General features: G+C 52.8%; 1 protein-coding gene and 1 long non-coding RNA gene across 4 annotated transcripts in view; one reads left to right on the forward strand and one right to left on the reverse strand.

Annotated features, from left to right (window-relative positions):
• Positions 1-21,034, forward strand: part of EMP2 (epithelial membrane protein 2) — a 32,086-nt gene extending 11,052 nt beyond the window's left edge. For 2 of the 3 annotated variants that reach the window (XM_042971825.1, XM_042971823.1), the window contains 4 exons: positions 11,728-11,866; positions 14,219-14,309; positions 16,235-16,381; positions 18,049-21,034. In XM_042971825.1, the coding sequence (XP_042827759.1) occupies positions 11,789-11,866; positions 14,219-14,309; positions 16,235-16,381; positions 18,049-18,236 (504 nt within the window). In that variant the 5' untranslated portion in view covers positions 11,728-11,788 and the 3' untranslated portion in view covers positions 18,237-21,034. Of the gene's footprint in view, positions 1-10,881; positions 10,975-11,727; positions 11,867-14,218; positions 14,310-16,234; positions 16,382-18,048 lie in introns of those variants that run through there. The other variant, XM_042971824.1, reaches the window with a different exon arrangement.
• Positions 6,094-9,419, reverse strand: LOC102968147. Its single transcript, XR_444236.2, has 3 exons — positions 9,062-9,419; positions 8,247-8,379; positions 6,094-6,395 (listed from the first exon to the last, which is right to left on the reverse strand). It is a non-coding gene; the product is annotated as an uncharacterized LOC102968147 (long non-coding RNA).
• Positions 21,035-27,110: the final 6,076 nt, after the last annotated feature.

The following is a 27,110-nucleotide window of genomic DNA, read 5'->3' on the forward strand; positions in this document are numbered from 1 at the left end:
TCGGCCAGGCTACGTTGTAGGAAGCGATTCCTGGTCCCTGACTTGGCGGCACAATGCGTGTACAGAAATGCCAACTCTTGTCACTTAGGAAAGGTGACGGGCTGTTAACGTGAATGCCTCCGATCTCCCGGGGATTACTTGAAAGTCACTAGTACAGAGTGTTCTGTGAAGGCAAAAACATTCCCAGCCTAATGGCCGTGAGGATGGGGTGACGCCCCGAATCTGACGCCGGCTTCGGCCCCGGCTGCCTAATCCAGTTCCACCTCCCTGCCACGCTGACATGCTGCATGCCTGCAGGGACACCAGCAGCCCTCTCTGGGCTGGGGTGTGGGTCTGCTGGGTGGCATAATGCCAAGGAGCTCCTTGGATGCCAGCAGCCGGCGGTGAGATCTTTAATTGAGGGGCTCAGGCAGCAGTCATGGGCAGGATGACAGTTACTAGGTCTTCTGCAAAAGCTGCCCAAGCCAGCAGACGTTCAGCAAATAATTGCCGCGCAACCTTGAGCTCTGGGGATATGATGAGCGAGACATTGTCTCTGCCCCTTGAGGACCGAATCTGATAAAGCAGTGTTTCCACTGTAGCAGTTAGCTTCTGCTGTGTAACAAACCACTCTGAAACGTCGTGGCATAAAACGGAAACTGTTCACGGGGAAACCTCGCTTCGCGAGCACAGATCGTTGCGGAAACGTGCTTGTCCAAAGCGCTCGCGTACCAAGGCGAATTTCGGGAACGTTGGCTCGGTTGCGATCATGTGACATTTGCTATCGCCTACTGCTCGTATTGCGAGACATCGCTCGTTTATCAAGTTGAAATTTATTAGAAACGTTTGCTTGTCTTGCGGAACACTCGCCGAACACGTGACTCGCAATCCAAGGTTGTACCGGGTTTAGTTCGTGATTCTGCAGGTGGGTGGTGTGGGCTGGGCTCGGCTGGGCGCTCTCTTGGGTCTGTGGTCAGCTGGTGGGTCAGCTGGGGGCTGGCTGGTCGAGCGTGGTCTTTGCCGGAAAGGCTGATCTCTGCCCCGTCCAGTCTCCTGCCCTCCAGCTTGTTCATGTGGTAGCTGAGCAGAGAGAGAGAGAGGAAGTGCGTGAGGTCTCGGGAGGCCCCCGCTCCGCACTGGCCACTGCGTCCCTTCCACTGCCTTTTCTTGATAGAAGAAATCACAGGGGCAGCCAGGGTTCAGTGGGTGGGGAAATAGATTCCACCTCTTAAAGGGAGGAGACGAGTTGCAAAAATTTTGTTAAAATCGTGTGTGCTTCTGAACATGAGGGATGTTGGTCTGCCTTTTTATATTCTTGTGATGTCTTGCCTGGTTTTGGAATCGGGGTAATTCAGGCCTCCAAGGATGAGTGTGGGGGGGGGATGTCGGAGGTGTGGGGGGGCAGGTTCCCTCTTCTTTGGTTTCATTCAGTTGGTGTTATCCTTTCTTGAGTGTTTGGCAGAATTCACGAGGGAAGCCATCTAGGCCCGGAGTTTTATCTTTGGGAAGGGGCTCCAGGCCCTTGATAAATATTTCTTCTTCCTTCTGTTAGCAAACTTGAAAAGAAAAGTCTAGGTCTGGTTCTTTTTCTTAGCTGTTCAGCTCCTTGAACTCTGTCTTGTTCAGTCATTCCCTCCGTACTTATTTACTGAGCACCATCCACAAAGCAGGCACTGTTCTAAGTGCTGAGACGGCCGTCTGCACCACACAGAAGGTCCCTGACGCCATCACGGAGGAGAGCGATAATGCCCAGGTAAACAGGTGCATTGTGGCATCAGGCCGCGGCAGGTGCCGTGGGAGAAAGATAAAGAAGGGCTGTAATGTACGTCACTAACATTGTCCTCAGCAAGTTTGCCTGTCTCTTCTTTTTTTTAACGTCTGTTTTATTTTTGAGAGAGAGCGAGAGCGTGAGCAGGGAAGGGGCAGAGAGAGAGGGAGACAGAGAATCCGAAGCAGGCTCCAGGCTCCGAGCTGTAGACACAGAGCCCAACGCGGGGCTCGAACCCATGAACCGCGAGATCATGACCCCAGCCGAGGTCGGACGCTTTACCGACTGAGCCACCCAGGCGCCTGGACGCCTTCTTTTCTAAGGTCTCCTCTCTCAGCCTCTGTTTCTGGGTCCCACCGTCCGCTCTTGGTTTTCTCCCCACCCTGTGCTCACCACCCCCTCCTCCTCCGTCCCCTCCCCTGGCCCAGTGCTTTCTCCACGTGGGCTCCGTGTCCCACCTGCCCACCCGCCACACCGGCGGGTTCTGCTAGGTGCTCCTGTTCTCTCCTGAGAGAAGGTCCCACCCGTATTCCCACCACCTGGCCACGTGTCCACATCGTTCCCAGACTTGGCTAAACGTGCTGGGCCGTTGCCCTCGCCCTACAGACGTGCTCCTCCCGCTCGGACCCGCGTGCATCAGCATGCTCAAGCTGGGGGCCCCCCACCCCTCAGCCGGTGCCAGGCCTGGTGACTCTGCTTCTGAGAAGTTCTCGCTGGTGCTTCCGGCCTCAGCTGGTGCTCACCGGCCTGTTGCTGCCTCGGTCCAGACCCTTGTTCCCCACCAGGGATCTACCCCAAAGGTGTCAGCCCTTGGCCTGCTTCTAACCCACCCTCTGACTTCCAGAGGCAGATCTTGGTACTTTCCTCCTTAAGGGGCGCCTGGGTGGCTCAGTCCCTTAAGCGTCCGACTTGGGCTCAGGTCATGATCTCGCGGTTCGCGAGTTCGAGCCCCGCGTCGGGCTCTGTGCTGACAGCTCGGAGCCTGGAGCCTGCTTCGGATTCTGTGTCTCCCTCTCTCTGCCCCTCCCCTGCTCATGCTCTGTCTCTGTGTCTCTTTCAAAAAATAAATAAACATTAAAAAAAAAAACAACCAAACAGTCTTCCTCACTTCCTGCTTTACTCATTTGTGTATCACCAGGGCCCGGTTTATGGGGGGCGCTCAGTAAATGCTCATTTACTCAGGAGCAGGGGACGCCTGGGTGGCTCAGTCAGTTAAGCGTCGGAGTTCGAGTCCCGTGTCGGGCTCTGTCCCGAGAGCTCAGAGCCTGGAGCCTGTTTCAGATTCTGTGTCTCCCTCTCTCTCTGCCCCTTCCCCTTCTTTTGCTCTGTCTCTCTCTGGAAAATAAATAAACATTAAAACAATTTTTTTAAAAAACAAACAAGTAAATAAAAGCAGTGAGCAGTAGGCTAGACTCTGAGCCTGCTTCTGCCACCTGCTAATTTGATGGTATGAACAAATCCTCTCATTTTGACTTCTAGCCAGCAAAGGGGATCCTAGCTCTTGCCCATCTGTGTGACGGGGCTGTCACCTCCCTGACAAAAGGAAAAGGAAATTCAGATTTAGGGTGGGCAACGTTGTAGTTTCTCTAGTGCTGGGTTGCCTAGGTTCAAGTCCCAGACCCAGCCTTTACTGGCTGTGTGACCCTGGGGACGTCGCTTCACTTCTCTGAGCCTTTCCTTCGCCTCTAAAAGGAGGCTAATTGTAGCACCTACGTCATGGTGTTTTGTGACGAATGAGTGAGAGCCCAGAACAGTGCCTAGCACACGGTAGGCACCGAAAGTCGCCTGCCACCATTGTTGACGTCGGACTGAGAGACTCAGGCCTGCGCAGGCAGGATCGTCCTCGGCGGCTTCTGCCCTGGAGCACCGCCGAATCCCCGTGTCCCGTGTGTGGCCGTGTCTGCCCCAAGCCCAGTGCTGGCTCCGTGCCCGGAAGCCCCAGCGCGGTGAGAGCAAAGCCGGGCCGCCCAGGGCAAAGGGGCTTCTGCCAGCATCAGGGCATCTCGGATGCCTGGATATTCCAGTGTGGCTGGTGTCCAGATACCAGGGCGGGAGGCCGAGCTGACCTCTGCCTTCCTGCAAACGGAGGCCAAAGCCACCGTCCCCTCCGAGTGCCGCGGGTGCTGGGAGGGGCCTGGGCTCCAGCCAGCTGGCCCGCCAGCTCCGGCGCGGGCCTCGGAGCCCCTGTGGCGGCACGGTGTCCCCCGGGCTTCAGTGCCCAGAGCGTCCTGGGCCTGTCCAGCCCGGGCTGTGGGTGGAGCGCTTCGGGGCCGAGGGAACACCCCCCCCCCCCCCCCCCCCCCCCGGACCTCCAGACGCCAAGCAGCCCAGGTCTGTTTTGCAAAGCTCCACACCTCAGGGCTGACCTCCTGCCCACAGTTCCTGGAACGGCGCCAACTCAGGCTGAGAACGGGCCTTGGTTTAAATTGTAGGAAGGACTCCGGGGGTGGGCTGAGTGGTCGTCTCAGCAGCGCGCCCTGTCCCGGCGGGAAGCTGGCCGGCTCTCTCTCTTGCTCCCCAGCACGTAAGGGAGCACATGCCAAAGCCGCTTCCTTTTAGGGGCTGCGGGGGTGGGGGGTGGGGGTGTCTCTCTAGGAAGGGGAGGCGAGGAGGGACCTTAACCTTCTTTTCACCTGTAAGGCCTTATGGTGATGTCCCAGCATCAGCGGCAAGCCAAATGGTGCTTCTGGCAGAGGGAGGGCCGGTGAGTCACCAGCAGGACTTTGTCCCCACCCAGGGCCAGACGTGCAGTGCGTGAACACACACACACACACACACACACTTCAAGCAAATATCCGACCAAGGCACAAAAGCAGGACAGCCTCTCTACTAAAGAGCCAGTGATGAGCTACCAATCCTCGGTGTGTCCTGTTTGTTGTCTGAGGTCTGGCTGGGCATTTCTGGGAGCGCCGTCCCTCATCCCGTCGGCCATCAGAACTTAAAACTCCCTGAGCCGCCAGTCCTCCTTCGCGTGCCCGGATTCTCCATAGCCCGCCCCCTCCCCCACACTGGCTCTGGTTCTGACGTCCGGAGGATGCTGGCCCCCTGAAAGCCATTCACTGCTCTTCCTACCCCGTTACGGATTCTTTCTCTTGCAAATAATTCTTTTGACTCTGCAGTTCTAATACCCTGGGTTGTCTGTTATTTTATGTGATTATTTTGGTGGGTATTTTATAGCACGGAGAGCATTTAGGCCGTCAATCTGGAGATCCTTTCGCGTGGTTCCTACTGTGCACCAAAATCAAGGCTGTGGATTGTCTGTGGGACCCACCTGAGTTTCTGGGTGGAAAGGGGGTGCATTGGGATACATTTTGAAAACAGGACTGAGTCCGTGTAGCGTCTGGGTGAGTGTTTTTAGTGATCAACGAGAGGCCTTATCCAAAATCCAGACCAGTCTCCAAGTAGATCAATAAAGACAGCGTTCGATTCAGTGGGGCCAGTGAGTGAGCCAATAGGATCAAAAATGCCAGAAACACTTTTTTTTTTAATGTTTATTTTTGGGAGAGAGAGGGACAGAGCATGAGTGGGGGAGGGCCAGAGAGAGACGGAGACCTAGAATCCAAAGCAGGCTCCAGGCTCCAAGCTGTCGCCACAGAGCCCCACACAGGGCTGGAACTGAGGAATGGCGAGATCGTGGCCTGAGCCGAAGTCGGACGCTTAACAACTGAGCCACCCAGGCGCCCCTAAAGTGTATTTCTGTTTTTTTTTTTAAGTTTTATTTATTTATTTTGAGAGAGAGAGAGAGAGAGCAAGCACACAGGGGAGGAGCAGAGAGAGAGGGAGAGAGAATCCCAAGCAGGCTCCACACTGTCAGTGCTGAGCCCAAGGTGGGGCACGATCCCATGACCTTGGGTTTGTGACCTGAGCTGAAATCAAGAGTCAGACGCTGAACTGACTGAGCCACCCAGGCGCCCCTAGAACGTATTTCTTAATCAGACCCTCTCTAATAAGCCCCGTCCTATCCCAGCCGTAGCTAATGGGCCTGTGCAGACACATGCTGCCTCCCCAGATCCCTCCCGCCTGCTGCAAAGATTGAAGGAAGTCCCACCAAAGGTCAAGGATGCAGGGATGGATGGCTTGACGCTTCCTGAGCCCTGTCACCCGATGTTAACTAGGCTGCCGTGTGATTTCCATTAGGCCCTAACCACGTGAGCGGGGAGGAGGGCAGCAGAAAATGTCCTGGAGCCCGAGGTGGAAAACAGGGGGTTGGAGTCCCAGCTCTGCCCAACTTTGGCAAATCACCTGCAGCCTTTGTGAGCCTCAGTCTTTCATCTGTAAAGTGGGGATAATGATACCTTGCCCTGCCGGCTTCACAGGGCTGACATGAAGGTCCGACACAAGACACGCCGTGTAAACTGCAGCGCGACCTTTAATCATGAAGAATCACGTGGGGTGACCCCTCGGCGCACCCTCTCCCCGGGGACCTGCTGGACCTCCTCCCTGTCTTGGGGGCACGCGTGCATTCCTGTGCGCTGTCGCGGTCAGGGGCAAGTTCGCTAGTCCTCCCTGAAGAATGCCCGTCTTTCTCGTCATGTGGCAACAGCAGCTGGCAGAGGGCAGAGGAGGCCGGGGCTGGGAGAGAGGGCCTGGCTGGGTCGAATACCCCACGAGGGACGTCTCACCACGGGCTCGTAACTGTAACAGTGTTCTGCAATAGAAGACTCGGACTGGTAAACATTTGGCGAGAACTAAAGACAACAGACAGAGCCCCCGAGGGGTGGAAGAGGCAACTAGTAACGCCAAGGAAAAGAAGGGTTCTTCAAGGGAAAAAAATGCAGTCAAAGCACACTGTTTGTCTCTGTAGTTGACAACAGCTACGTGGTCAAAAGGTCAAGGTCGATGATTGGCGAATGGCAAGACTGTATGGAGACGGAGAGAGTGGGCAGGTGGGGGGCGACGGTGGTAAAGAGACTCTCCCCTGGGCAGGAAGCCGATGTTTACAGTAGATGAATCAGGCGGGGAGGCTCCTGGCTTGACTCGGTCCGTGGAGCCCGAGACTCTTATCTCGGGGCCCGTGAGTTCAAGCCCCCAGGTTGGGTGCAGAGATTACTTAAAAACTAAAATCTTTAAAAAAATCCCCAAAAACAAATACAGTAGGTGAATCAGGAAATAGAAGTGCATATGGAAACATGGAACCCTGGGGAAAAACACAGCTGAAGGGGTTAAAAGTGATTGCTTCCGGAGACCGGGAGCAGGGCAGGGCAGAGGCTGTGGTTTTTCATCACACGCCTTTGATCCTATTATCTTTCGTGGTTTTTTTTTTTTTTCCTTGTCATCACCTGTATTATATAGATCAAAACATATTTTTTGAGAAGCTGTGCAAGTGCTAAGACTTTGATTTCTAGACTGGGACTTGAAAAGCTCACCCGTACAGCCTCCCTGCCCTCCTGCCTGGTGAAAGCCATGCTGGCACGTGGCAGAGGCTACTGGAAAATGCTTGTGGACATTGGAAACCTGTCTCCCGTCCTCCAAGGGGTCTCCCACTGAGCTCACGAGGGCACCTGGAGTGGGGGCCAGGACACCCTCCAGACCTGACCTTGCTCCTGCTTCCCTGTGGGATCAGAGCAAGCCGGAGCATGGCCTCTGTGCCTGGTCTCGGTTCCTGCCTCTGGGCGATCAGGGCTTTGAGTTTTCTGAGAACATTCATAGTTACGCATTTTTAGAACTGCAAATGATAGCAGATAGCTTGCCGTGCACCGGGCACAGCCATGAACAGATAGATAATAGATAGATAGATAGATAGATAGATAGACAGATAGATAATAAACAAGTGAACAAAATGAGGTACGCTGAGGCCATGAAAGTCCTCGGAAGAAAATGAACCGGGGGACAGGATAGACAGCACCAGAGGGGGCGTAGGTGCTCATCGGGTGATCTGGGAGCTTCCCTGAGGATGGGCTGTGGGAATTGAGACCTAGACAATGCGAGGGAGAGCCAGCTGAGGGCGGAAAGGAGGGTATCCTCCAGGGAACTCTCCTCCAGAAAAATGAGACCAGGCCAGCCCGGTAGAGCACTGAAGGCCGCAAGAATAGGGAAAGCAAGAGGCTTCGGCATTCAGTAGGTCATTTTTTGGAGGGAAAATAAATCTCTGTGAATGGCAAGGATAAGTTCGGTGCCACCTTGGGTTTGGTGGGCTGGCCTTCATGCAGCCCCCAGCCCCGGGGGTTTGTCTGTCCTTCAGTATCTCCAGAAGGGGTGCACGGAGACCCCGTGCCGGGGTGAAAGATGGGTGCGTGTCACGAGGAGAGCACCGCTGGGAAGGGAGGGCCCAGGGGATGCCAGAGGCTGGTCTGTGCTGGCCAGAATTACACTCCCCGGGGAACTAAGGGTGGTAATAAGTCAAAGACGTGGCCTCGAGGCTTCTGCCCCCACACGGGACTCTGCACAGCTGTGGGTCCAGTAGGTCAACTTTGAAGATGGAGTATGGCACAGCACTAAGTGTCCAGTATGGTCAACTGAGCCAAAAAAATTAGCAGTAAAATCCACTACCTGCACGTACCCTTTGACGCGGCACCCCCACTTCTAGGACTCTGCGGAGAGCAGCGTAAGGGGGCTCCCGGCTGGCTCAGTTGGTGGAGACTGCACCCCTGCATCTCAGGGTTGTGTGAGCCCCACGCCGGGTATAGAGATCGCTTAAAAATAAAATATTAAAAAGAAAAGGAAATAAGTGTAAGGATATCCCTGGGCAGTCCGGCGTGAAATAGCAGGACGTCCGGAAAGGACCTGAATGGCCGTCAGCAGGGAACCAGTTGAGCAGACTGGCTTCAGCCACACAGCCCAACACCAGGCGGCCATGCCAACGACGAGGTGGAATCCTGCGCGCCCGAAGAGAATGATTAGTGGTGGGAAGAGAATGACTAGGCTGGAGAATGGGCTCCCGACTCCACACCCAGCTCCCCTCTCGGTGAAGGGAAAGTGGGGCTCGAGGGGAGCAGACACTCCCGCTCCCCTGGGTAGGGAGGAGGTGTGCGGAAAAGCAAAGCACCGTGCAGCACGCCCTGAGCTCCACCAATCCGGAAGGTGGGCGCTGGATGCCCCCTCCAATCAGGAGCGGAAGAGCAGGTGAGGGGCGGAGCAGGAGGCCGGAAGTGTCACCCAGGTGCAACTCCCTCCACACGGAAACCGGAAGAGTGTGGAATAAGTGTTCCCACATAACTATTTCTGGAAGGACACAGTGGAAAATGGGAAGAGGGGTACCCTGAAGGAGAGGAAGTAGGAGCCTGGCCTCAGAGATAGTGGTAAAGGGACCCTTGACGTAAAGGTGCAGGAGTGAAGGGCCCTTCTTTAAAGGTTCCTGGGATCTTTCCTACTTACGAATGGTTTCTTCCAAAGCCAGTGGTGAGGTCACTTGCCATGTGTCAGGTTCACAAGTTCTTTTTGTCCCATTTTTGCTTTTATGGGAGATCCAGACATCATCATGGGGGAGCACTAAGTAGGTTGCATTTACTTCTCTATTCCCTAATTTTCTGGACACCTAACAGTTCAAACCAATCTGTAGCCACCCTTGTTTGCCCCTAGATCTTTGTCTTACACTGGACTCAAGACATTTTGTAAAAACTTAGCGTCTTCTCTGCGGGAGCTCCTTCATAATGTCTGGAATTCCAACCGAACTCACTCCCAAGTGTTAAAGCAGTGCCTTCCAGACATTAGGCGTTCTAGAACCACCCTCAGGCTTTTTGCTAACACTGAAGACCTCCCATCCTTTTATTTACATAATATTTTTCTTAAATGATTCACTTTTGAAACTTCAGATTTGTTTTGGGGCGCCTGGGTGGCTCAGTCAGTTAAGCTTCTGACTCTGGGGATGGGCTCAGGTCACCATCTCACAGCCCATGGGATAAAACCCTGCCTCAGTCTCCATGCTGATGGTGCGGAGCCTGCTTGAGGTTCTCTCTCTCTCCCTCTCTGCTTCTCTCTCTCTCTCTCCCTGTCTCTCAAAATAAACTTTTTTTTAAAAACTTCAAATTTGTTTTAAAAGGATATTTCATATTACTACTGTAAGTAGTGTTACTTATGAAAAGAACCTTTTAAATTCTTAAATTCTGGCTACACTCTATGACCTACCCGAAGTTCTGCTTATTCTTTTTGTAAAAAAAAATGGCAAGTGTTTGAGACAGGCTAACACCAAACTGGGTCTTTTTCCTTGGTGGACTCAGAAGGATTGGATGGGGACTTTCTTACTTCGTGGTTCAGTGTTATTTAATGCCCTATCAATCAACGTATCAACCCAAACCATGCCCTACAGCATTTGAATTCCACACTTCGGAGAAACCAGAGTTAGAGCCTTTCTCCCCTCTTCTGGAAAGTTTTAGTTATGTGTCCATATGCTTTTGTGTCATCTGAACTGGATAATATATTAAGTCCATTATCCCCTGGCATTTATGGCCCTGCCTGATTAGGTTGGCTTTTTGGTAAGGGTCAGAAACACATCTGTTGGAGGCGGCCTACGATGGCAGCTAAAAATGATGCAGGCGTAAACAAAAGAGTATTTGTCCTTTTAACAAGAATTGGAAGAATTTCTGAGCTGGTTCACGGATTCTTCCCGAGCGATGATGCGCAGAATCGCCGCCGGGACCGCGCAGGCCGAACTCTGGAGCCGCGGCTCCTGGCTCATTGTTAGGGAGTCCTAGGTCTTGGGGAGTCCCCCCGTGTGAGCCCATGAGCCCCTGCCCCCCATGAGGGAATGATGAGTCCCGTGAGTGAGAGAGCATGGTCAGAAAAGACAAGCCCCCCGGGTACGAATGCCTTTGGTGCTTTTGAGCAGCTCTCCAGTATCACTTTAATCCACTTGCTACAACCCTAGCTCTTCGGCAAGAGTTCCAATTTCACTTGGCTGTCGCTTCCTATGGTGGAGTATGCAGACTGTCCAGCCGGAGTAAAAAGTTTAGCCTGAGATCTCAGTGGTTTAACATCCAAAGGCTTCTTCGTCAATCACAGTATCTGTCCAAAGCGTGAGGCTTCAACGAGCGGTGGCTGCACCATCCCGGCCACTTCATGGGGGAGGGATGTGGGAGGACGCACACCTCGTCTTCAGCCCGGAAATGCGCGCCAGGGTTGCTTACAGCCCATTGGCCAGAGTTAGTCATAAGGCTCCAACCTAACTGCAAAGGAGGCTGGGAAATGTAGTCCTGTCAGGCCCAGAGGAAAATGAATCCGTCGCAGCTGTCTACCATCCACCATGTTTCCATTTTGTGGTTAGGTGTTCACATAGGGATGGATGTTAAGAGGTGGGGTGTTTGAGTGGGGATTAATTTTATAAATGGTCAGATCGTTAGGAAATATGTGCGCGTCGGGATCACTTTGGCTCTGTTAAGCACCATTGCTGTGATCATGAATACTCAGACCTCCAGCCTCCTGGGAGCTGGGAGCCTCCCAGGGCATTGCCACCATTGCCTGGTGGGTGGGGGATCAGGGAAGAGCATTTTGGCACACTTAGAGCCGCTCGTTCCTGCGCCGGCGCCCATAGTGTGCTGCTTTGAAGAGGTGCGCGCTTTTCTGAATTAGCGATTTTAATCGGTCCTCACCCGACTTCCTCCACAAGGGATATTTGGCATTTGGATGCAACACGGAGCAGCTCCTCATGCCAGACTTAAGTCTATACAGGGAAGGAGAGATGAGAGAAGAGCTGGGTTGTTTTTTTTTTTTTTTTTTTTAACTTTTTAATGTTTATTTATTTTTGAGAGAGAGAGAGAGAGAGAGAGCACAGGCAGGGGAGGGGCGGAGAGAGAGGGAGACACAGAATCCGAAGCAGGCTCTGGGCTCTGAGCTGTCAGCACAGAGCCCGAGGCAGGGCTCAAACTCACAAACCGCGAGATCACGACCTGAGCCGAAGGCAGACACTTAACCTAGTGAGCCAGCCAGGCACCCTGAGAAGAGCTGTTTTTGATTTGCTAAAACCCCCACTAAAAACTGACTGTTTTTTGCTTGATTTTGCTCTGCCATTGACACGTGTATTTCTCTCTCTCTCTCGCCCCCTTTAGCATCTCTCTCTCTTCCTCTGGACTTTAAACGCAATCCCTCGCCCCTCCGTGCCCTGTGAAAATGTTGGTGCTCCTGGCTTTCATCATCGTCTTCCACATCACCTCTGCAGCGTTGCTGTTCATCGCCACCATTGACAATGTAAGTTCCCTTTCTTTCCGACCGTCCCAGATCCCAGAGCCCCCGGATCCTACAGTCTGTAGAAGCAGGATTGAGAAGTTGCCCAAGGTGATTAGGATACGGGCTTGTCCTCCCCCGTGAGACATGCCCCTCTCAGCTCAGGCCTCGGGGCTCGGCCAAGTGTGGAGGTTCAGAGCATCTCACGGTTAGGTCTGGGTGCACAGGCACCTGGATCTTCTTGTCCCTGATCCCCCACATGCCTGGTGTGATGCCTTGGGTGTAGGAAGCTCTTTCCTTGAATTCACTTGAATTCATCCTTCCTCCGGGTAAATTTCTTAACCTCCACACTGTGCCATTCCGGGGCCCGACCATTCTTTGCTGTGGGGCCGTCCTGTGTCATGTAGGGTACTTAGCAGTATCTTTGGTCTCCACCCACTAGATGCTATTTTGTGACAACCAAAAACGTCCTCGGACATTGCCAAATGTCCCCAGGCGGGCAAAACCACCCTCAGTGGAGGCCCACAGCCCTAGATCCCCCAGGTGACCCATCCCAGGTGATTTCTGCCCCTCCTGCCTTTAACACCTTACAAGTCAGGAACCCTGTTGCTAGGCCCCCCCAGTTATGCCTTCCCTGGCAGAGCTCATGCTTGGAACTTTCCTGCTGCCCGTGCTCCCGGAAACATTGAACTCTTACTTTCATATCCAGCCTGCGGCCATGCAGCAGGGATGCATTTGAGAAACAACCCATCGGTAAAGACTAATGGGTCTCCTAGCAGGAAATGAAGCTTGGTATCAGAGTTCCTCCTGGCCCGCACTTAGCCCCACGGGCCTGGCTTCCATCCTGATCGTTTCAAACTCAGAAGCATTTAGAGTCAGAAACACGGCTCAGCAAGCCTCGGCTGCGCCTTCCGCGTGGCCACCAATGCTGCCGACATCGAGGACTCCTGTTGATCGATCATCATATGCGAACCTAGATTACCACACCGCCTGCCCCTTAGCGCTCACCCTGGCCAGGTCCTGCGCTAGGTCCTTATACATGAACCCACGCATTTGGTCCTTACCTCAAGCCTACGAGACGGGTCCTCTTCTGACACGGTTTTATGATGCGGGAGCTGGGCCTCCGGGCAGTTGGACACCTGTGCTCGGCTCACCTGCAGTCAGTGGCGGGACCGGGATTGGAGCCCTTCCTGACCCTGGATCCTGGAAGGGAGGTGATCGCAGTGATCAGCCTGGGTTCCAGAAGGGTCTCGAGGAGTTGCTCTGCGGGGCCAGGGCAGAGATCACAGTGATGCTGTGGCTTAAAGGGTTTGGGCCTCTGTGACATAAATGGTAGTGAGTGTTCTTTTAGAATCCCCTTTCTCTGTGCTTTGCAACTTCCCCTTTGAGATCCTGAAAGGGTCGCAGACGTCATGAGAGGGATAGACAGACATGAGGGGCAGAAGAGCCCTCAGCCACAGCACCAGCTAGTCCTTTGGGGCACCGTGGGTATTTGTAGTGCCGTGGCACTTACCAGGAAGACACGGACAGGCTTTTTTTGGCCAGTTGGTAAGTCACGGTGTTCATTATGAGTTAGGAATTACTCTTGGCACATAGCTGGCACATGGGAGCTCGGTGAATGTTTGATGACTGGACAGATAGGAGAGGGGGATTCCAGTCTTTGGATGGATAGAAGACAGAAGAAGGGCCCAGTGGGGGCAGGGAGCTGTAGAAGGCACAGAGAGGAAGAAAGCATTTGGACCGAAAGCAGAATTTGGCCTGCTCGTCTTCTCCACAACAGCCTTTGCCCCCGGATTTCAGCCTTTCTGGCTGCCCCCTGACGTCGCCCCTATAGTTCGTGTGGATTTGCCACTATGAGCTCTTGTTATTGCCATATGAGCCTCATTCGCTGCTGAAAAGCAGCCCAACAGCATGGACCTCGCTTGGGAGCCTGTCGGACGTGCAGAATCCCAGCCCCACCCCAGACCTCTCAAATGAGAATCTGCAGTTTTCTAATTTTTTTTAAACGTTTACTTATTTTTCGAGAGAAAGACAGAGCGTGAGCACAGGAGGGACACAGAGAGAGGGAGACCCAAAATCCGAAGCAGGCTCTAGGCTCTGAGCTGTCAGCACGGAGCCCAACGTGGGGCTGGAACCCACGAACTGTGAGATCATGACCTGAGCCGAAGTCGGACACTCAACCCACTGAGCCACTCAGGCGCCCCCAGAATCTGCATTTTAACCTGATTCCCAGGGGCCCCACATGCACCCTGCAGACTGACAAGTGCTGGTCCCGTCCCGAATATTTATTTCCCGCTGTGCCTCGCACCTGGGTAGAAGTCAATGCTTTCGTGATTAACCGACCGCCCTCCCCTGTGTTTCTGCTTTGTGTTCCAGGCCTGGTGGGTAGGAGAAGAGTTTTTTGCAGATGTCTGGAGAGTGTGCGTCAACAACACAAATTGTACAGAAATCGATGCCAGCTATAAGGGTGAGTGCGAAGCCGATACAGAAACACCGAGCGAGAAAGGAACGCTCAGGCGGAGGGCTCCCCTGTTCGCTGCTTTCATACCCTCTCCTGTGCTCTCGGGGTACTTGGAAGGGGCTGGCCCAGTGCTCCGTGCAGGCCAGAGACAGGAGGGGTGTGCAGAAACCAGCTAAGCCGCCCCCCCTCCGCCGCCCGGGTTCTTGGCCAATCAGAGCTTCTGTTTCTCGCGAGGTGTCAGGCCACTTTTCCCGGTTTGGGCACAGCCACCTTCTCCCGTGTCCTCACAAGGCAGAGAGCAGAGAGCCCAGAGCCCAACAAGCTGCCGGGTGTCTTCAGGAGGGCATCATGCTCATGAGGGCTCCGCCCTCACGGCCCGATTCCCTCCTAGAGGTCCCACGTCCGAACGCCATCCCATCAGGGGTTAGGATTTCAATAGAGGAGTTTGGGGGAGGCATAGTCAGCCCACAGCAGCCCCAAACTGCACCATCCCTGGTTCACCCCGAACAGTGAGATCGTGACCTGAGCCGAAGTCAGACGCTCAACCAACTGAGCCACCCAGGTGCCCCCTGGATTTTTATGCTTCATAGAGCTGTAATTTACAAATCAGAAACTGCATACTTCTTAAGGGCTCAGTTCAAAGAGTTTTCCCAATGCTATATACGCCCGTGCAAGAGAGAGAACTTTCCCATCACCCTAGAAAGTTCCCTTGGGCCCCTTTCCACTCGTTTCCCGCCAGCCCCGTCCCGAGGGCAACCACTTCTGACTTGTGTCACTATAGTTCCCTCTGCCTGTTGGGACTTGATACAAATGGAGTCGTACAGTGTGTATTCGTGGGCGGGGGGCAGGGGCGGGCTTCTTTCCTCACTGCAAGGAATGGGGTAAGGGCCCAGGTGCTCTGTGGATGGCACTCCTGATGTACAGCCAGGAGGGACCGTGAGCCACTGCTCTAAGCATTTCATTAGATACTTCCAAATTGGGGCGCCCGGGTGTCTCCGTCAGTTAAGCATCCGACTTCAGCTCAGGCCCTGATCTCACAGTTTATGGGTTCAAGCCCGGCCACGGGCTCTTTGCCGTCGGCATGGAGCTTGCTTGGGTTCCTCTGTCTCCTTCTCTCTCTGCCCTTCCCCGACTTGTTCTTTCTCTCGAAGGAAATAAACTTAAAAAAAAAAAAGTACTTACAAACTATGCTTTCCTCCAGTCAGTTTCAGGCAAAACTGGGAAAAAAGAAGAAGGTTTGTCGTTAGGTTTTCCCGTGCAACTTTGGCCACCGTCCCCTCACCCGTGTTAGCTGCATCCTGGTGATGACGTTCAGCCCTTATGCGGGACTTCCTGCTTGCAGTGCCCCCTAAAATCCTTACATGGATGGATTCCTTCTGCTTGCCCTGCCTGAAGGCGGGGGGCGGGGGGGAAGCTGGGAACCACGCAGGTGGCTCCAGCCTGTGCCCTTGATCCCTTGTCTACACTGGCAGTGTGTAGCTTCCGCTGTGTCCTTCCGTGCGATGCCCTCCATCCAAGCCCAGCTCTTCTCTCTGCTGGGACTTCCTTCTGCCGAGCCTGGCTCTCCAAGGCTGATCCGAAAACCCTCCCTTTCTCTTCTCCTAAGTAGCAGTCATAAGGCTGATTCCCTTATAGTTAGGGGGTATTCAGTAGTCAGTTCTCAGAGCACTTTCTGAAGGTCCCTTGGGCCCGTGAGCCCCACGTCCCCAAGAATCCCTCTGGAGGCCTGTAGGACGTCGGGGATCATGTGGTCCAGTGCACAGATGGACACCGAGGGGGAGGGGATGCTGGGAGGACGCCTGGCCGCTCTTGTGCTCGCAGTGTGCAAATGTCCGTTTACCTCCTGTCGTCCTCACTCGGGAGCTGCCACTGTCACTGTGGCCCCGGGAGTCTGCGGTCCTCGGTCACGCTCTCTCGCCCTCTCCCCGCAGATTATTCCACGGTGCAGGCGGTCCAGGCCACCATGATCCTGTCCACCATTCTCTGCTGCATCGCCTTCCTGATCTTCGTGCTCCAGCTCTTTCGCCTCAAGCAGGGAGAGAGGTTCGTGTTAACCTCCATCATCCAGCTCATGTCATGTAAGTAGAGCGACGGGCTTCCTGGAATAAGCGCTTCCCTCCCGGGAGCTCCCCTCCCTACTGCACCATGACTAGGAGCCAGGAGCGGCGGCAGGTGAGGTCTGAGAGAGGAGAAGCCGGCCGCCACGCTGCGGCGGAACCTTCTCTATGTCAGAGTCTGGGATTTAGTTGGGGGGTCAGGGCAGGCGTCCCCAGGACATGAAGTCTGAGCTGGGATCTGTAGGATAAGTAGGAGTTGGCGTCTAGAACGTGCTGTCTTGATACTGAGGGGAGAGGCAAAGGTTCCCCCAGGGAAGATGCCGCTAATGTCTGTGTGTGCTGGTGATTCGGTCAGGATGGCTTTTGGCTTCAAGTAAGAGAGAAATCCAATAAACAAGGGCTTCAGCCACAAAGACCTTTACTTGTTTTATATGACAAAGAGCTTGAAGGTGGAAGGAGCCATTGTTGGCCTGGCAGCTCAGCAGCATCAAGAGCTTCCACTCGGTTCTTTGATGCTTTTCATCTTCAGAGTGTCAGTGATGACTTCCTCATGGCCCCCAAAAGGCTGCTGCAGCTCCAGACATTCATCCTAACCTCACAGTATCTAAAGCAGTAACAGGGGAAAGTACAGCAACAGAAGACGCATTCTCCTCCCTATCTGTCTCTTTGCAGGGAGTACTATTTTTCACTGAAGGCTTTTTCTGCGGCCAGAACTGGGGCACATATGGGTCCATAAAGTATAGCAAGTAAACAGGAATAGGACTGCTGGGTGGGGGAGGGGAGGGGGAGATGGTTGGCAAACGGTGGTCCACGGGCCAAATCTGGCTCACTGCCTGTTTTTTTCTTTTTTAAATGCTCATTCATTTTTGAGAGAGAAAGAGAGAGTGTGTGAGCGGGGGGAGAGGCAGAGAGAGAGGGAGACCCAGAATCTGAAACAGACTCCAGGCTCTGAGCTGTCAGCACAGAGCCCGACGCGGGGCTCGAGCTCACGGTCCGCGAGATTGTGAACTGAGCCGAAGTCAGACACTGCCTGTTTTTATAAATAACATTCTAGGGGCGCCTGGGTGGCTCAGTCGGTTGAGCGGCCGACTTCGGCTCAGGTCATGATCTCGCGGTCCGTGAGTTCGAGCCCCGCGTCGGGCTCTGTGCTGACAGCCTGGAGCCTGTTTCGGGTTCTGTGTCTCCCTCTCTCTGACCCTCCCCCATTCATGCTCTGTCTCTCCCTGTCTCAAAAATAAATAAACGTTAAAAAAAAATTTTTTTTTAAATAACATTCTACTGGAACATAGCCCCGGCCACTCGCTTGCACAGTGTGGCTGCGTCCACGCTCCGGCGGCCAAGCTGAGTAGTTGCGACAGAGATCGTAAGTGGCATACGAACCCTAAACTCTTCGCTGTCTGGCTGATGCCTGGCTTACACCGGTTCTGACTCACCCTCCGGGCCGTGCCAACGGCCACCCGAACAAAATCGGGTCTGGCTAGCAACAAGTGCGAAGTCAAGCATTCACGGGGTAGGCGGCAATATTCTGCTGCAAAACATTAGTTGTGATCTTTCCAAAAGACCAAAAGTAACTACTCCCCAGTCACCGAAGCTTATGTGCGTCTTCTTCTCCAGCCGCGGCCCCCGCGGGGGGCTGGTGCACGCCGTGTCAGTGGTCCGTGATCTGTTTATTTGCTTTCTTTGGACAGGCCTGTGCGTTATGATAGCAGCTTCCATTTATACAGACCGGCGCGAAGACATCCACAAGAACAACGCGCAACTGTATTCGCTGACCGCGGACGGCAGATATGGCTACTCCTTCATCCTGGCGTGGGTGGCCTTTGCTTTCACCTTCATCAGCGGCCTCATGTACCTGATACTGAGGAAGCGCAAATAGGACACCCAGAGCTACGTAGCGTTTGCTGCAGTACAGAATCCACATTCAGATAACCGTTTTGTATATAATCAATTGTGTGTGTGCGTGTGGTTTTTCTAGCAAACATATCGTTTCCTTTAAAAGCCAGAAAAAAAAAAAAAGAAAGAGAGAGAGAGAGAAGAGTTTTTGCATTCTTGAGATCAGAGAGAGAACAGACGATGAAGGCTGGAACCCAGAACTCCTGCCCGTCCAAAAGTCGTGAGACGACAAAGCCAAAAATCCAGCCATGCTCAAATGCAAACATGTTCAGTGGGATGTTTCTAGACCGTGGCGATGTGCTGTGATGTGATGTGACGAGAGACCAAGAACGCCAGGTCTCGGGGGACGTCCTCCCCCCCAGGCTGGAGCCTCGCCGAGCACCCCCCTCCCCTCGGCCTCCCTTCCCCATTCTGTCTGTGCTGGTGTTGGAGGTGGGGTGAGGGGGGGGTCCGGGTGAGGGATCGAGTCTCCTCAGATGTTTAGCCAAGTTCTATGCGAGAAACAGATGTGTATCCCCTGCTGTTCTGTCTGTATCCAGACCAGAGCCCAGTGGTCCTGTGAGGGGCTGGGTCCAGAAAGTTCCACCCACGTTTGCTGACGGTGTCAGGTGCTTGCCTTAGGGAAGGTGAACTTTAAGGGGGGTCGGGCTGAGGCTCACCCTAAGGCGGGGAATCTCAGCATGTGACCCCCGGCAACCTAGTAAGGTGCAGACTGCCAGGGCCCCTCCCCGGACCTACAGAATCAGTGTCTTCAGGGACGGGGCCTGGCAACCTGCATTCCTAACAGGCTCCTCGTGTTGAAGCCGAGGACCACAGACAGCCCCAGGGCCGGGTGAGCACAGCTGCCTCGTCACGAGATGTAAAGATCTTGTGGTGAGGTGCTGGCCGCCACCGGCCTCCGTTAGCTCTTGTCTCTTCCACAGCAGCTCACATGTGGGTCATCGTCCCAACTGTGCCCAAGCCAGTGTCCGGACAGCCAGATGGCCTAGAGGTGCTGCCTTCTTCCTCCTGTAAGTAGGAAAGCCTGTCCCGCCTTCTGAGGCCGGCCGGCCTCTGCTAACCCCCATTTCTAGAGCCTCAGCGGGCCCACCCGCCGTTCATTCATTCAGCAGCATAAATCATGGAATGCTTGGTACATGTCAGGCCCAGGGCCCGCCGAGTGGGGACAGTCTTCTCAGGGGCTCAGCGTCCACTGGAAGAGGCAGATTAAAAACTACTTAGGAAAACTAATCACGAACTATGACGAAGGCCGCAGAGAACACAACCCAGGTTCAAGAGAGAGAGGCCCTTGGGTAGGGGGGAGCCTGCTGTATGCCTGCCTATTTTCAAATGCTCCTGGAGGCACTTAAATCGGCAGAAATGTCACTCTGGTCTGCCACACAGAGTGCCTTTGTCGGGCGGTGGTGTCTCATTACACCCCAAGGACACTTTTGTGGAGGGTCCCAGGGTCCCGCCTGCAAAGGCAGCCGTGACAGGCTTCCGGATTGCCGTGGCTCTCGAACACCGGTGTGCACGGTGCCGCCTGGGGAACGTGCTTTGGTAGGGTCTGGGGGACAAGCCCGCTAGGTGCTTCCGAGGCTCTCCTGCAGAATATGGCCGTGGGGAGTTTGTCTTTGGGGTGAAAGCACGGTGTGTGGCAGGTGACCCCGGGAAGTGCCTCCTGTAAGAAATTCTTCGCCCCTCATGGTCTGTACCCTCTTGGATTTTGGGCATGCCGCCGGGGACATGTGCCTGGGGCCCCGCGTGGGACCCATCTGCCGCGTCTCCGTGCTGGCACTTTGACCTTCTGCTAAGTAGAGCGATGACTTGTCATAGCCTGGTTCCCGTGGAGCTGGGAAGATGCCCAGGCGTGGTCTTAGGGCCACCACGGATGCCAGTGCAGGATGGGCTTTTCTCTCCACCCACTCGCTCGTTTCTTCGTTCATTTTCAACAGCGCATTAAATGCTTACTATGTGCCGGGCACTGTGTGGGGCTCTCAAAACACAGGGTGGGCAAATTCACTTGAGGTAGGAACTCCCTCCTCGTGGAGAGGCCACCAGCACAGCGACAAAGGGACAGACACGGGGAAAAACTGTCACCTCTTGCTTCCATGGAAAACCCATTGTAAGAGTGTGGGTCATACCTCCCGGGGTTTGCAAGATGCTACATGAGCCTCAAGGAGGAAGGTGGTCTGCGTGCCCTGGGGCTTTCTACCCAAGGGGCTTTTCTAGAATTTTCTAGCAGCCACAGTGGAAACAAACAAAAGTCTTAGAGCCCCAAATCTGGAAAGCCTGCTCCCCAGGCAGGGTGTGAATTTCCCTCCCCAAATTTGAGGGGTACATGAGTGTCTGAAACGACCCCGTGGAGTTTCCTGGCTGGTCACCCCTCCTGTGGAGCACGTTTGGTGTCCACATCCATCTGTGATGCCCCGGTTTTGTGAAACATGAGAGGTGCTTCCTCCCCTGCGTGGTGTGATGTGTGACGTGCGTCGGGAAAGTAAGGTGGTAGCAGGAGGAAGAAAATGCCCAACCTTCTTCGCCCTAGACAGAACCAGCCCTCACTCGGCGCTTAGGGTCAGTTATTCAAGGACAACCCCAATGAAGAAAATTAGCTGAGACATCCAGGAAGCAACGACTAGGACCAAACACGTGACTCGTAACAACTGCATTTGAAGGGAGTGTAGTTTGCGCATTTTAGGACATTTTTATAAAGTACTGTAATTCTTTCGTGGAGGGGCTATGGATGGAGACAGATTAACTTGTTTTGTTATTTGCATTAAAATTCCTTTGGGTCTCTGTTCAGATGAGTTTGGAGGATTGATTTGTTGGTCGGAGTGGATGTATGTGTTCGTCGATGAACGCAGGAAAGTTGGGGGCCTCCCCCCCACCCCGACGCCGCCCCCCACATGCTCTCTGCTGTAGTTGTGTGCCTGGGTGCATTCGTTCTTCAACAGAGCTCAAATCCTAGGATGCTCTGTACTCGCCGCTAAGGAAGACCTGCCCCCGAGCCTATACGTAGACGCACTCAGCACAGTAACTGGAAGATAGGAGTTGTGGCTTCCTTTAAAGTCTTCCTGGACGAGAGAGAGACTTGCTAATAGTTGAAAGGCTACTTACTATACAGTAGGTTAGACAGTTCTGTGTATTGAGGGACAGTGGTTTTGGGGGGCAGTGTTACAGAAAGGCTTAGGGGCTGAATTTGAATCTTGGCTTGGGGACAAAATGGGACTTTAAGGTAGTTAGATCCTTTCTACTTAATGTGTCTTTAAAGTGGTCTATTTCCTATATTTTATATAATCTGAAACTGTGCATGACAAATAAAGTTTGGAAGCAAACTGCCCAGAACAACAGACTCGAATGTTCCCAACCATGCCAACCATCTAGCGGAGAAGGCTGCCATTTTGAGTGGCGGGGGCGCCATTTCATTTCCTGTCAAGATAATCCTGGGCAGTGTTTACAGCGAGCCATTGATATCTGACAGGTCACCACAGGACAATTTCCACCACCGCCCCCCACACCGCCTTTGCCTGCAATGGAATCTCTTTCCCAGAAGAATAACATGCTTCTTCTGGGACCCCATGCTGGAAGGCCCCACACTTGGTTAGCGATCCGCTCGCTAATGCCATCTTAAAATCCGTAATGATATTTGAGCAAACAGCCCCACTATTTCTATTTGCAATGGTCCCTGAAAATTATGTAGCCAGTCCTGCTCTCCAGTTTGCTTAATAAATGCTTCTGCTTTAAAGGGTTTGGTCAAGGGGCGCCTGGGTGGCTCAGTCAGTCAAGCGTCAGACTTTGACTCAGGTCATGATTTCATGGTTTGTGAGTTCAAGCCCGGCATCGGGCTCTGTGCCGACAGCTCAGAGCCTGGAGCCTGCTTCGGATTCTGTGACTCTCCCTCTCTGCCCCTCCCCGATTTGTGTTCTGTCTCTCTCTCTCTCTCAAAATAAACATTAAAAAAAAGTTAAAGGGCTGGATTATGATGAAAGTCAGATCTTTTCAGCATACTCTGCTAAAAAATGAAAGTTCAGCCAGAAAGAAAGGAAGTATAGATATATTGGTAGATAAGTAGATGGGTAGATAGGTAGATACATGGGTATATCAAAACACAGATGGGTAGATGATAGATAGATGGATAGATGAAGAGAGAGAGATCTTGAATTCTTACCTAAGGAATGCCAAAAGTAGTAGTAACAATCCATCTGGGGAATCTACATCCCCTTGTCTCGACACGGGCGTTGCAAACTAAAACCTCCAGGGGTTTCTATCTGTATTCTTTGTGCGTCTAGGGTTTTTGTTTGTTGGTTTCGTTTGGTTTTTGGTCCGTGAGGCAGGTAGCTGGTGGTAACCCCAGAGAACTCAGTTTTATGTATTTCTTCCATTTGGAAGAAAGCTTGTCATTCATTCATTCATTCACCAAATATCTGTGGCCTCCCACGATTTATCCTGGAGAATGCTCATGTGTGCTTCAGAAGAATGTGGATTCTGCTGCTGTTGGAGGGAATGTTCTGGAGATGTCTGTCTGGCCCATTTGGTGTAAAGTGTAGTTCAAATCCAATGTTTCCTTATTGATTTTCTGCCTGGATGATCTATCCATTCCCAAAGGTGGGGCACTGAAATCTACTATTACTGTATTGCTGTCTGTTCTTCCCTTGGGACCTGTTAACATTGCTTTATTTATTTAGGTGCTCCGATCTTGGGTGCATTAATATTTATGACAAAGGACTCAATTCATCACGAGGATATTGTAAATATTTTTTCACCAAGTATTTGTGTATGTATTATGGCATAAGCATTGTGCTGGTTGCCAGGTACATTATGATAAACTTAGTCCCTGCCCTGCTTTAGACTTAGTGCCAATTAAAAAGAAGGGGGGGGGGCTGGTGCCTGGGTGGCTCAGTTGGTTGAGCGTCTGACTTCAGCTCAGGTCATGATGTCACAGTTTGTGGGTTCGAGCCCCGCGTCAGGCTCTGGGCCGACAGCTCAGAGCCCGGAGCCTGCTTCGGATTCTGTGTCTCCCTCTCTCTCTGCCCCTCCCCTGCTCATGCTCTGTCTCTCTCTCAAAAATAAGTAAACATTAAAAAACAATTATTTTAAGTGCAAAGAGGAATACTTGACGGTACGTGAAAATTACATGCGATTCGCATTTCAGTGTCCATAAGTAAGGTTTTATTGGAAGCCAGCCATGCCCATTTGTTCAGTTATGGTGCCAGCTGCCTTCACGCTACAGTGACATCCACACTACAGTGGGAGAGTTGTTGCAGAACGTGTCTGGCTCTAGTACTGTCTGGCCCGTTACAGAAAATATATGCCATCCTCTGGTCTGATCAGACAAGAAGGGAACTTCCTCCGCGTCTCTTTTGAGGAACAAGAGGAGTTTTCCGGAGCCCTTTGGCAAACTCCTCCCGATGTCACTGGCCCGAGGATTCCACTTTTCATGCTTCACCCAAACACCCAAACACCGGCGGGGGGATTAAATTAGCACGCTTAGTATTGACCTCTTAGCTGGGGATCACATTCCTCCAGTGAGCGATATACTTATGAACCACACTCTCAGCAAAGAGAAAGGAAGAGGCGAGGAACAGTGTCTGCCCCGGTCCCTCCCTTCGCTGCCCGACGTCCATGCACAACTTCAAAAGACTTTAAGATTCATGGGATGTACTAACTTCTTCCCAAGAGGTACACGCCCTGAAGCCCAAACCAGTTAGTACTTCCAGCTCCAGGGTTGTTTGGTGACTTTATTTATTTGAGAGAGGGTGCAAATGGGCGAGGAGCAGAGAGAGGGAGAGAGAGAGAAGCGGGGCTCACCCAAACCCGTGTTTACCAAAGCCGGTCTCATGCTCACCCGACGCGGGGCTCGAACTCACCACGAGCCACGAGGTCATGAGCTGAGCCCAAGTCAGATGCTTAACCAACTGAGCCACCCAGGCACCCCTTGGTGACGTTTATCATCCTCTTTATCAGGCCCACACGTGGCTCCTGTGACTAAAGGCTAAGATATATACGCCCAACGTACCCAATACGTAATGGGGGACGACCTGTTCTGTAATAAGTGATGCCCTTTGGAAAATGGATCAGTAGAAGGAGAGTCGATGCCCAGTGACCTAAGGGTCACGGTCCGTTGCGAATACCGAGAACTTCCCTGATGGGGAGCGACATCAGTGGTTGGTCAACCCATGGCCTTTGATTCCACTCAGTGGCACAAGCTGTATCCAAGGCTGTATCCAAGATGGGCAGTGGGGAGGAGGGCCCCTACCTCCTTCCCGTGGGCATGAGGCCTGGTGTCTCAGAAGAGCCTCGGGCGGGGACAATCACAGATGGGGCTCCTTTGGCCGTGCAAGGCCAAGCCAGCCAGACATCTTCCCTGGCTCTTGGCTTGTTTCTACACAACAAGCTTTTATCATCACAAATTTTGACAGGAATCCTGGAGCTGGGTGGTTCTGCCTGACGATCTTTCACGAAGTGGGCCTCATCTCTGAGCCTGAGAAGTCCTGTCTCCTGGTCCCATCCCTCAGTCTCTTGAGGCAGTAACTTCATGCTTTCATAATCCAAGCTATGTCCCTGGTCTTGTCTCTTTGTCTGGTGGAAAAAGCTAGGATCTGGGGTGTCTTTTCTCGTCATCTCCTCCATCGTGCTTGGCTTTCCGCCTCCACACCACTGATCCGTAGTTTCGAGCAGGGCTTAACAGACCACTGGCTTGCTGGCCAAAGGCCTGCTTTTTTGAGGCCCAAGAGCTAAGAATGCTTTGTCGTTTTTGGAGAGTTGTAAAAAAAAAACATGTCAAGAAGTATATGCAGCAAAGACCTTGTGTGGCCTGGAACACGGAAACGATTTACTGTCTGCCCCTTTGCAGGCAAAGGGTGCCGCTTCCCGGGTTAGACTTCCAGTCGTCCGTCACTGCGCATCCCTGAAGCACCAGATTCCCCTGTCAGTTTGGATTGCAGGCTTCAGGCAGAAAGAATCTCAGGAAAGCCGTGTTTTCTTCCACTCTTGCCATCGGGTGAACCATCTCTGGCTCAAGGCTTTTTCTTTTCTTACGTTGTGTTTATGTTTTACATTTATTTTGAGAAATAGTGGTGGGAGGGAGAGAGGCAGAGAGAAAGGGAGTCCGAATCTCAAGCGGGCTCAGTGCTGCCAGCAGAGAGCCCGATGTGGGGCCCGAACCCAGAAACTCTGAGATCGTGATCTGATCTGATCTGATCATGATCTGATCATGATCGCTTAACCGACTGAGCCACGCAGGTGCCCCTCGATTGACTTTTTCTTGAAGGAGCTTCGCGACGGCTCTAGGAAGCTGAACATTGTAACAGCCTGATAGGTTTCGACAACTCTTGCTGGTCTGACAGCTTCCACAGGTACGTGGTTGGTGGAAAACAGGGTTAAACGTTTGGTCCTGGCCCAGCCCAGTCCACCGCCTGATTTTGCAAACAGGGTAACGCTGGCACACAGCCACGCCCACTGACTTACACATCGTTCGTGCCTGCTTTAACAGGCAGGGATGAGTGGTTGCCAAAGAGACCATACTGACCGCTAAGCCTGAAACAGTTGCTATCTGGCCCTTTACAGAGAAGCTTGCCAAAACCTGGTATAAAGCAAATGTTTTGCGATCACAGTGCACGGGCCACCGCTTCCCAGCCTGGAATGGCGGGGCCTCACTGCCCTCTGCCCTGCCCCCTCCCACTGGCCAGTTGCACATTTAGAGTGTTACTTGTAGTGCCCAAATTTAATACCAGTCAGGGTTCTTAGCTGTAAGCAACGGGGACTCTGGCTGATTTAAACAGAACGGGAGCTCGGTGAAAGCAAACCGGTGAAGCACAGGCTTGGAAGTATGCAGTCACATCCCCGTGATTGCCTCCGATTCTTCCATAGAACCGTCTGGTGAGGAAACCACTGCTGTCACCACAAGCTGGTGCTTTGCACCGAGAACTTGACCTTAGGAAGCCCGCTGCTCCACCGGAAAGCATCTGTCTGTGCTATCCCTACTCCTTTGGATTCAGAGCCTGGCACGGTGCGTCTGATGGATGGGCGAAGACTGTGTCAGGTGACCACACCCTCGCCGCAAGGGCAGCTGGGAAACAACAGGCATTTTCAGTATCTATAGTGGGAGGTAAGGTCTGCAAGCCACCAAAACTCCGAAGGAAGGAAATTCCCCAACAAAGGAAGGAAGTTCAAAGGCTGGGCAGTCAAAACCCAAGAGCAAATGCCTGCTACATCCTATCAGGATCCAGTTCCCTATTTATCCACAGCTAAGTTCGTGCTTCCCAAAGTTTATTCACCCGTCTCTCCTCGGCCACATGCTCCTTGCTCATAGGCATATACGGCCTGGACTGTTACTTGCTGAACGTTTTTCTTTAAAGCAACTAGTTTTTATGTGAATACATTTATTCAAAAGGAAACTCTAAGGTAAGTTGAAAATCACCCTCGGCTGTCCTAAGTGACATAGATATGATTAAATTAAAAACAAGAATGCTGTTAAGTGTAGTGCAAACCGTTATCTGGCAGAGGTTTTGAGCCTGAACACTGCTGTTTCCTAAGGAATAAAGGAGGCTAGTAACCGACGTATAGGTGTTAAAAAATTATCAGGACCGTAGCTGCTTGACGTAATCAGAAAGCTAACAAGAGAACAGAGGAGACAGGAACTTCCTCCTATGTGATGTGACTCTAGGTACCACCTAAATGAGTTGGGTACCACTGGGGGTGTTTGCCTCGTCATGATAATATAAAAAAGCATAAACTAAAGTCCTTGCTGGCGCAAGGGAATTCACACGTACGCTCCGATCCTATCGGATTTCCTGATTCTGCTCTTTGTGAGCCGGGTTTCCTCTTTCAGGCTGGCCACATCAGACATCCCAAGCCAACAGGAGATTAGAAACGTGTG

Source organism: Panthera tigris, chromosome E3 (genome assembly GCF_018350195.1).
Source record: "Panthera tigris isolate Pti1 chromosome E3, P.tigris_Pti1_mat1.1, whole genome shotgun sequence".
NCBI lineage: Eukaryota > Metazoa > Chordata > Mammalia > Carnivora > Felidae > Panthera > Panthera tigris.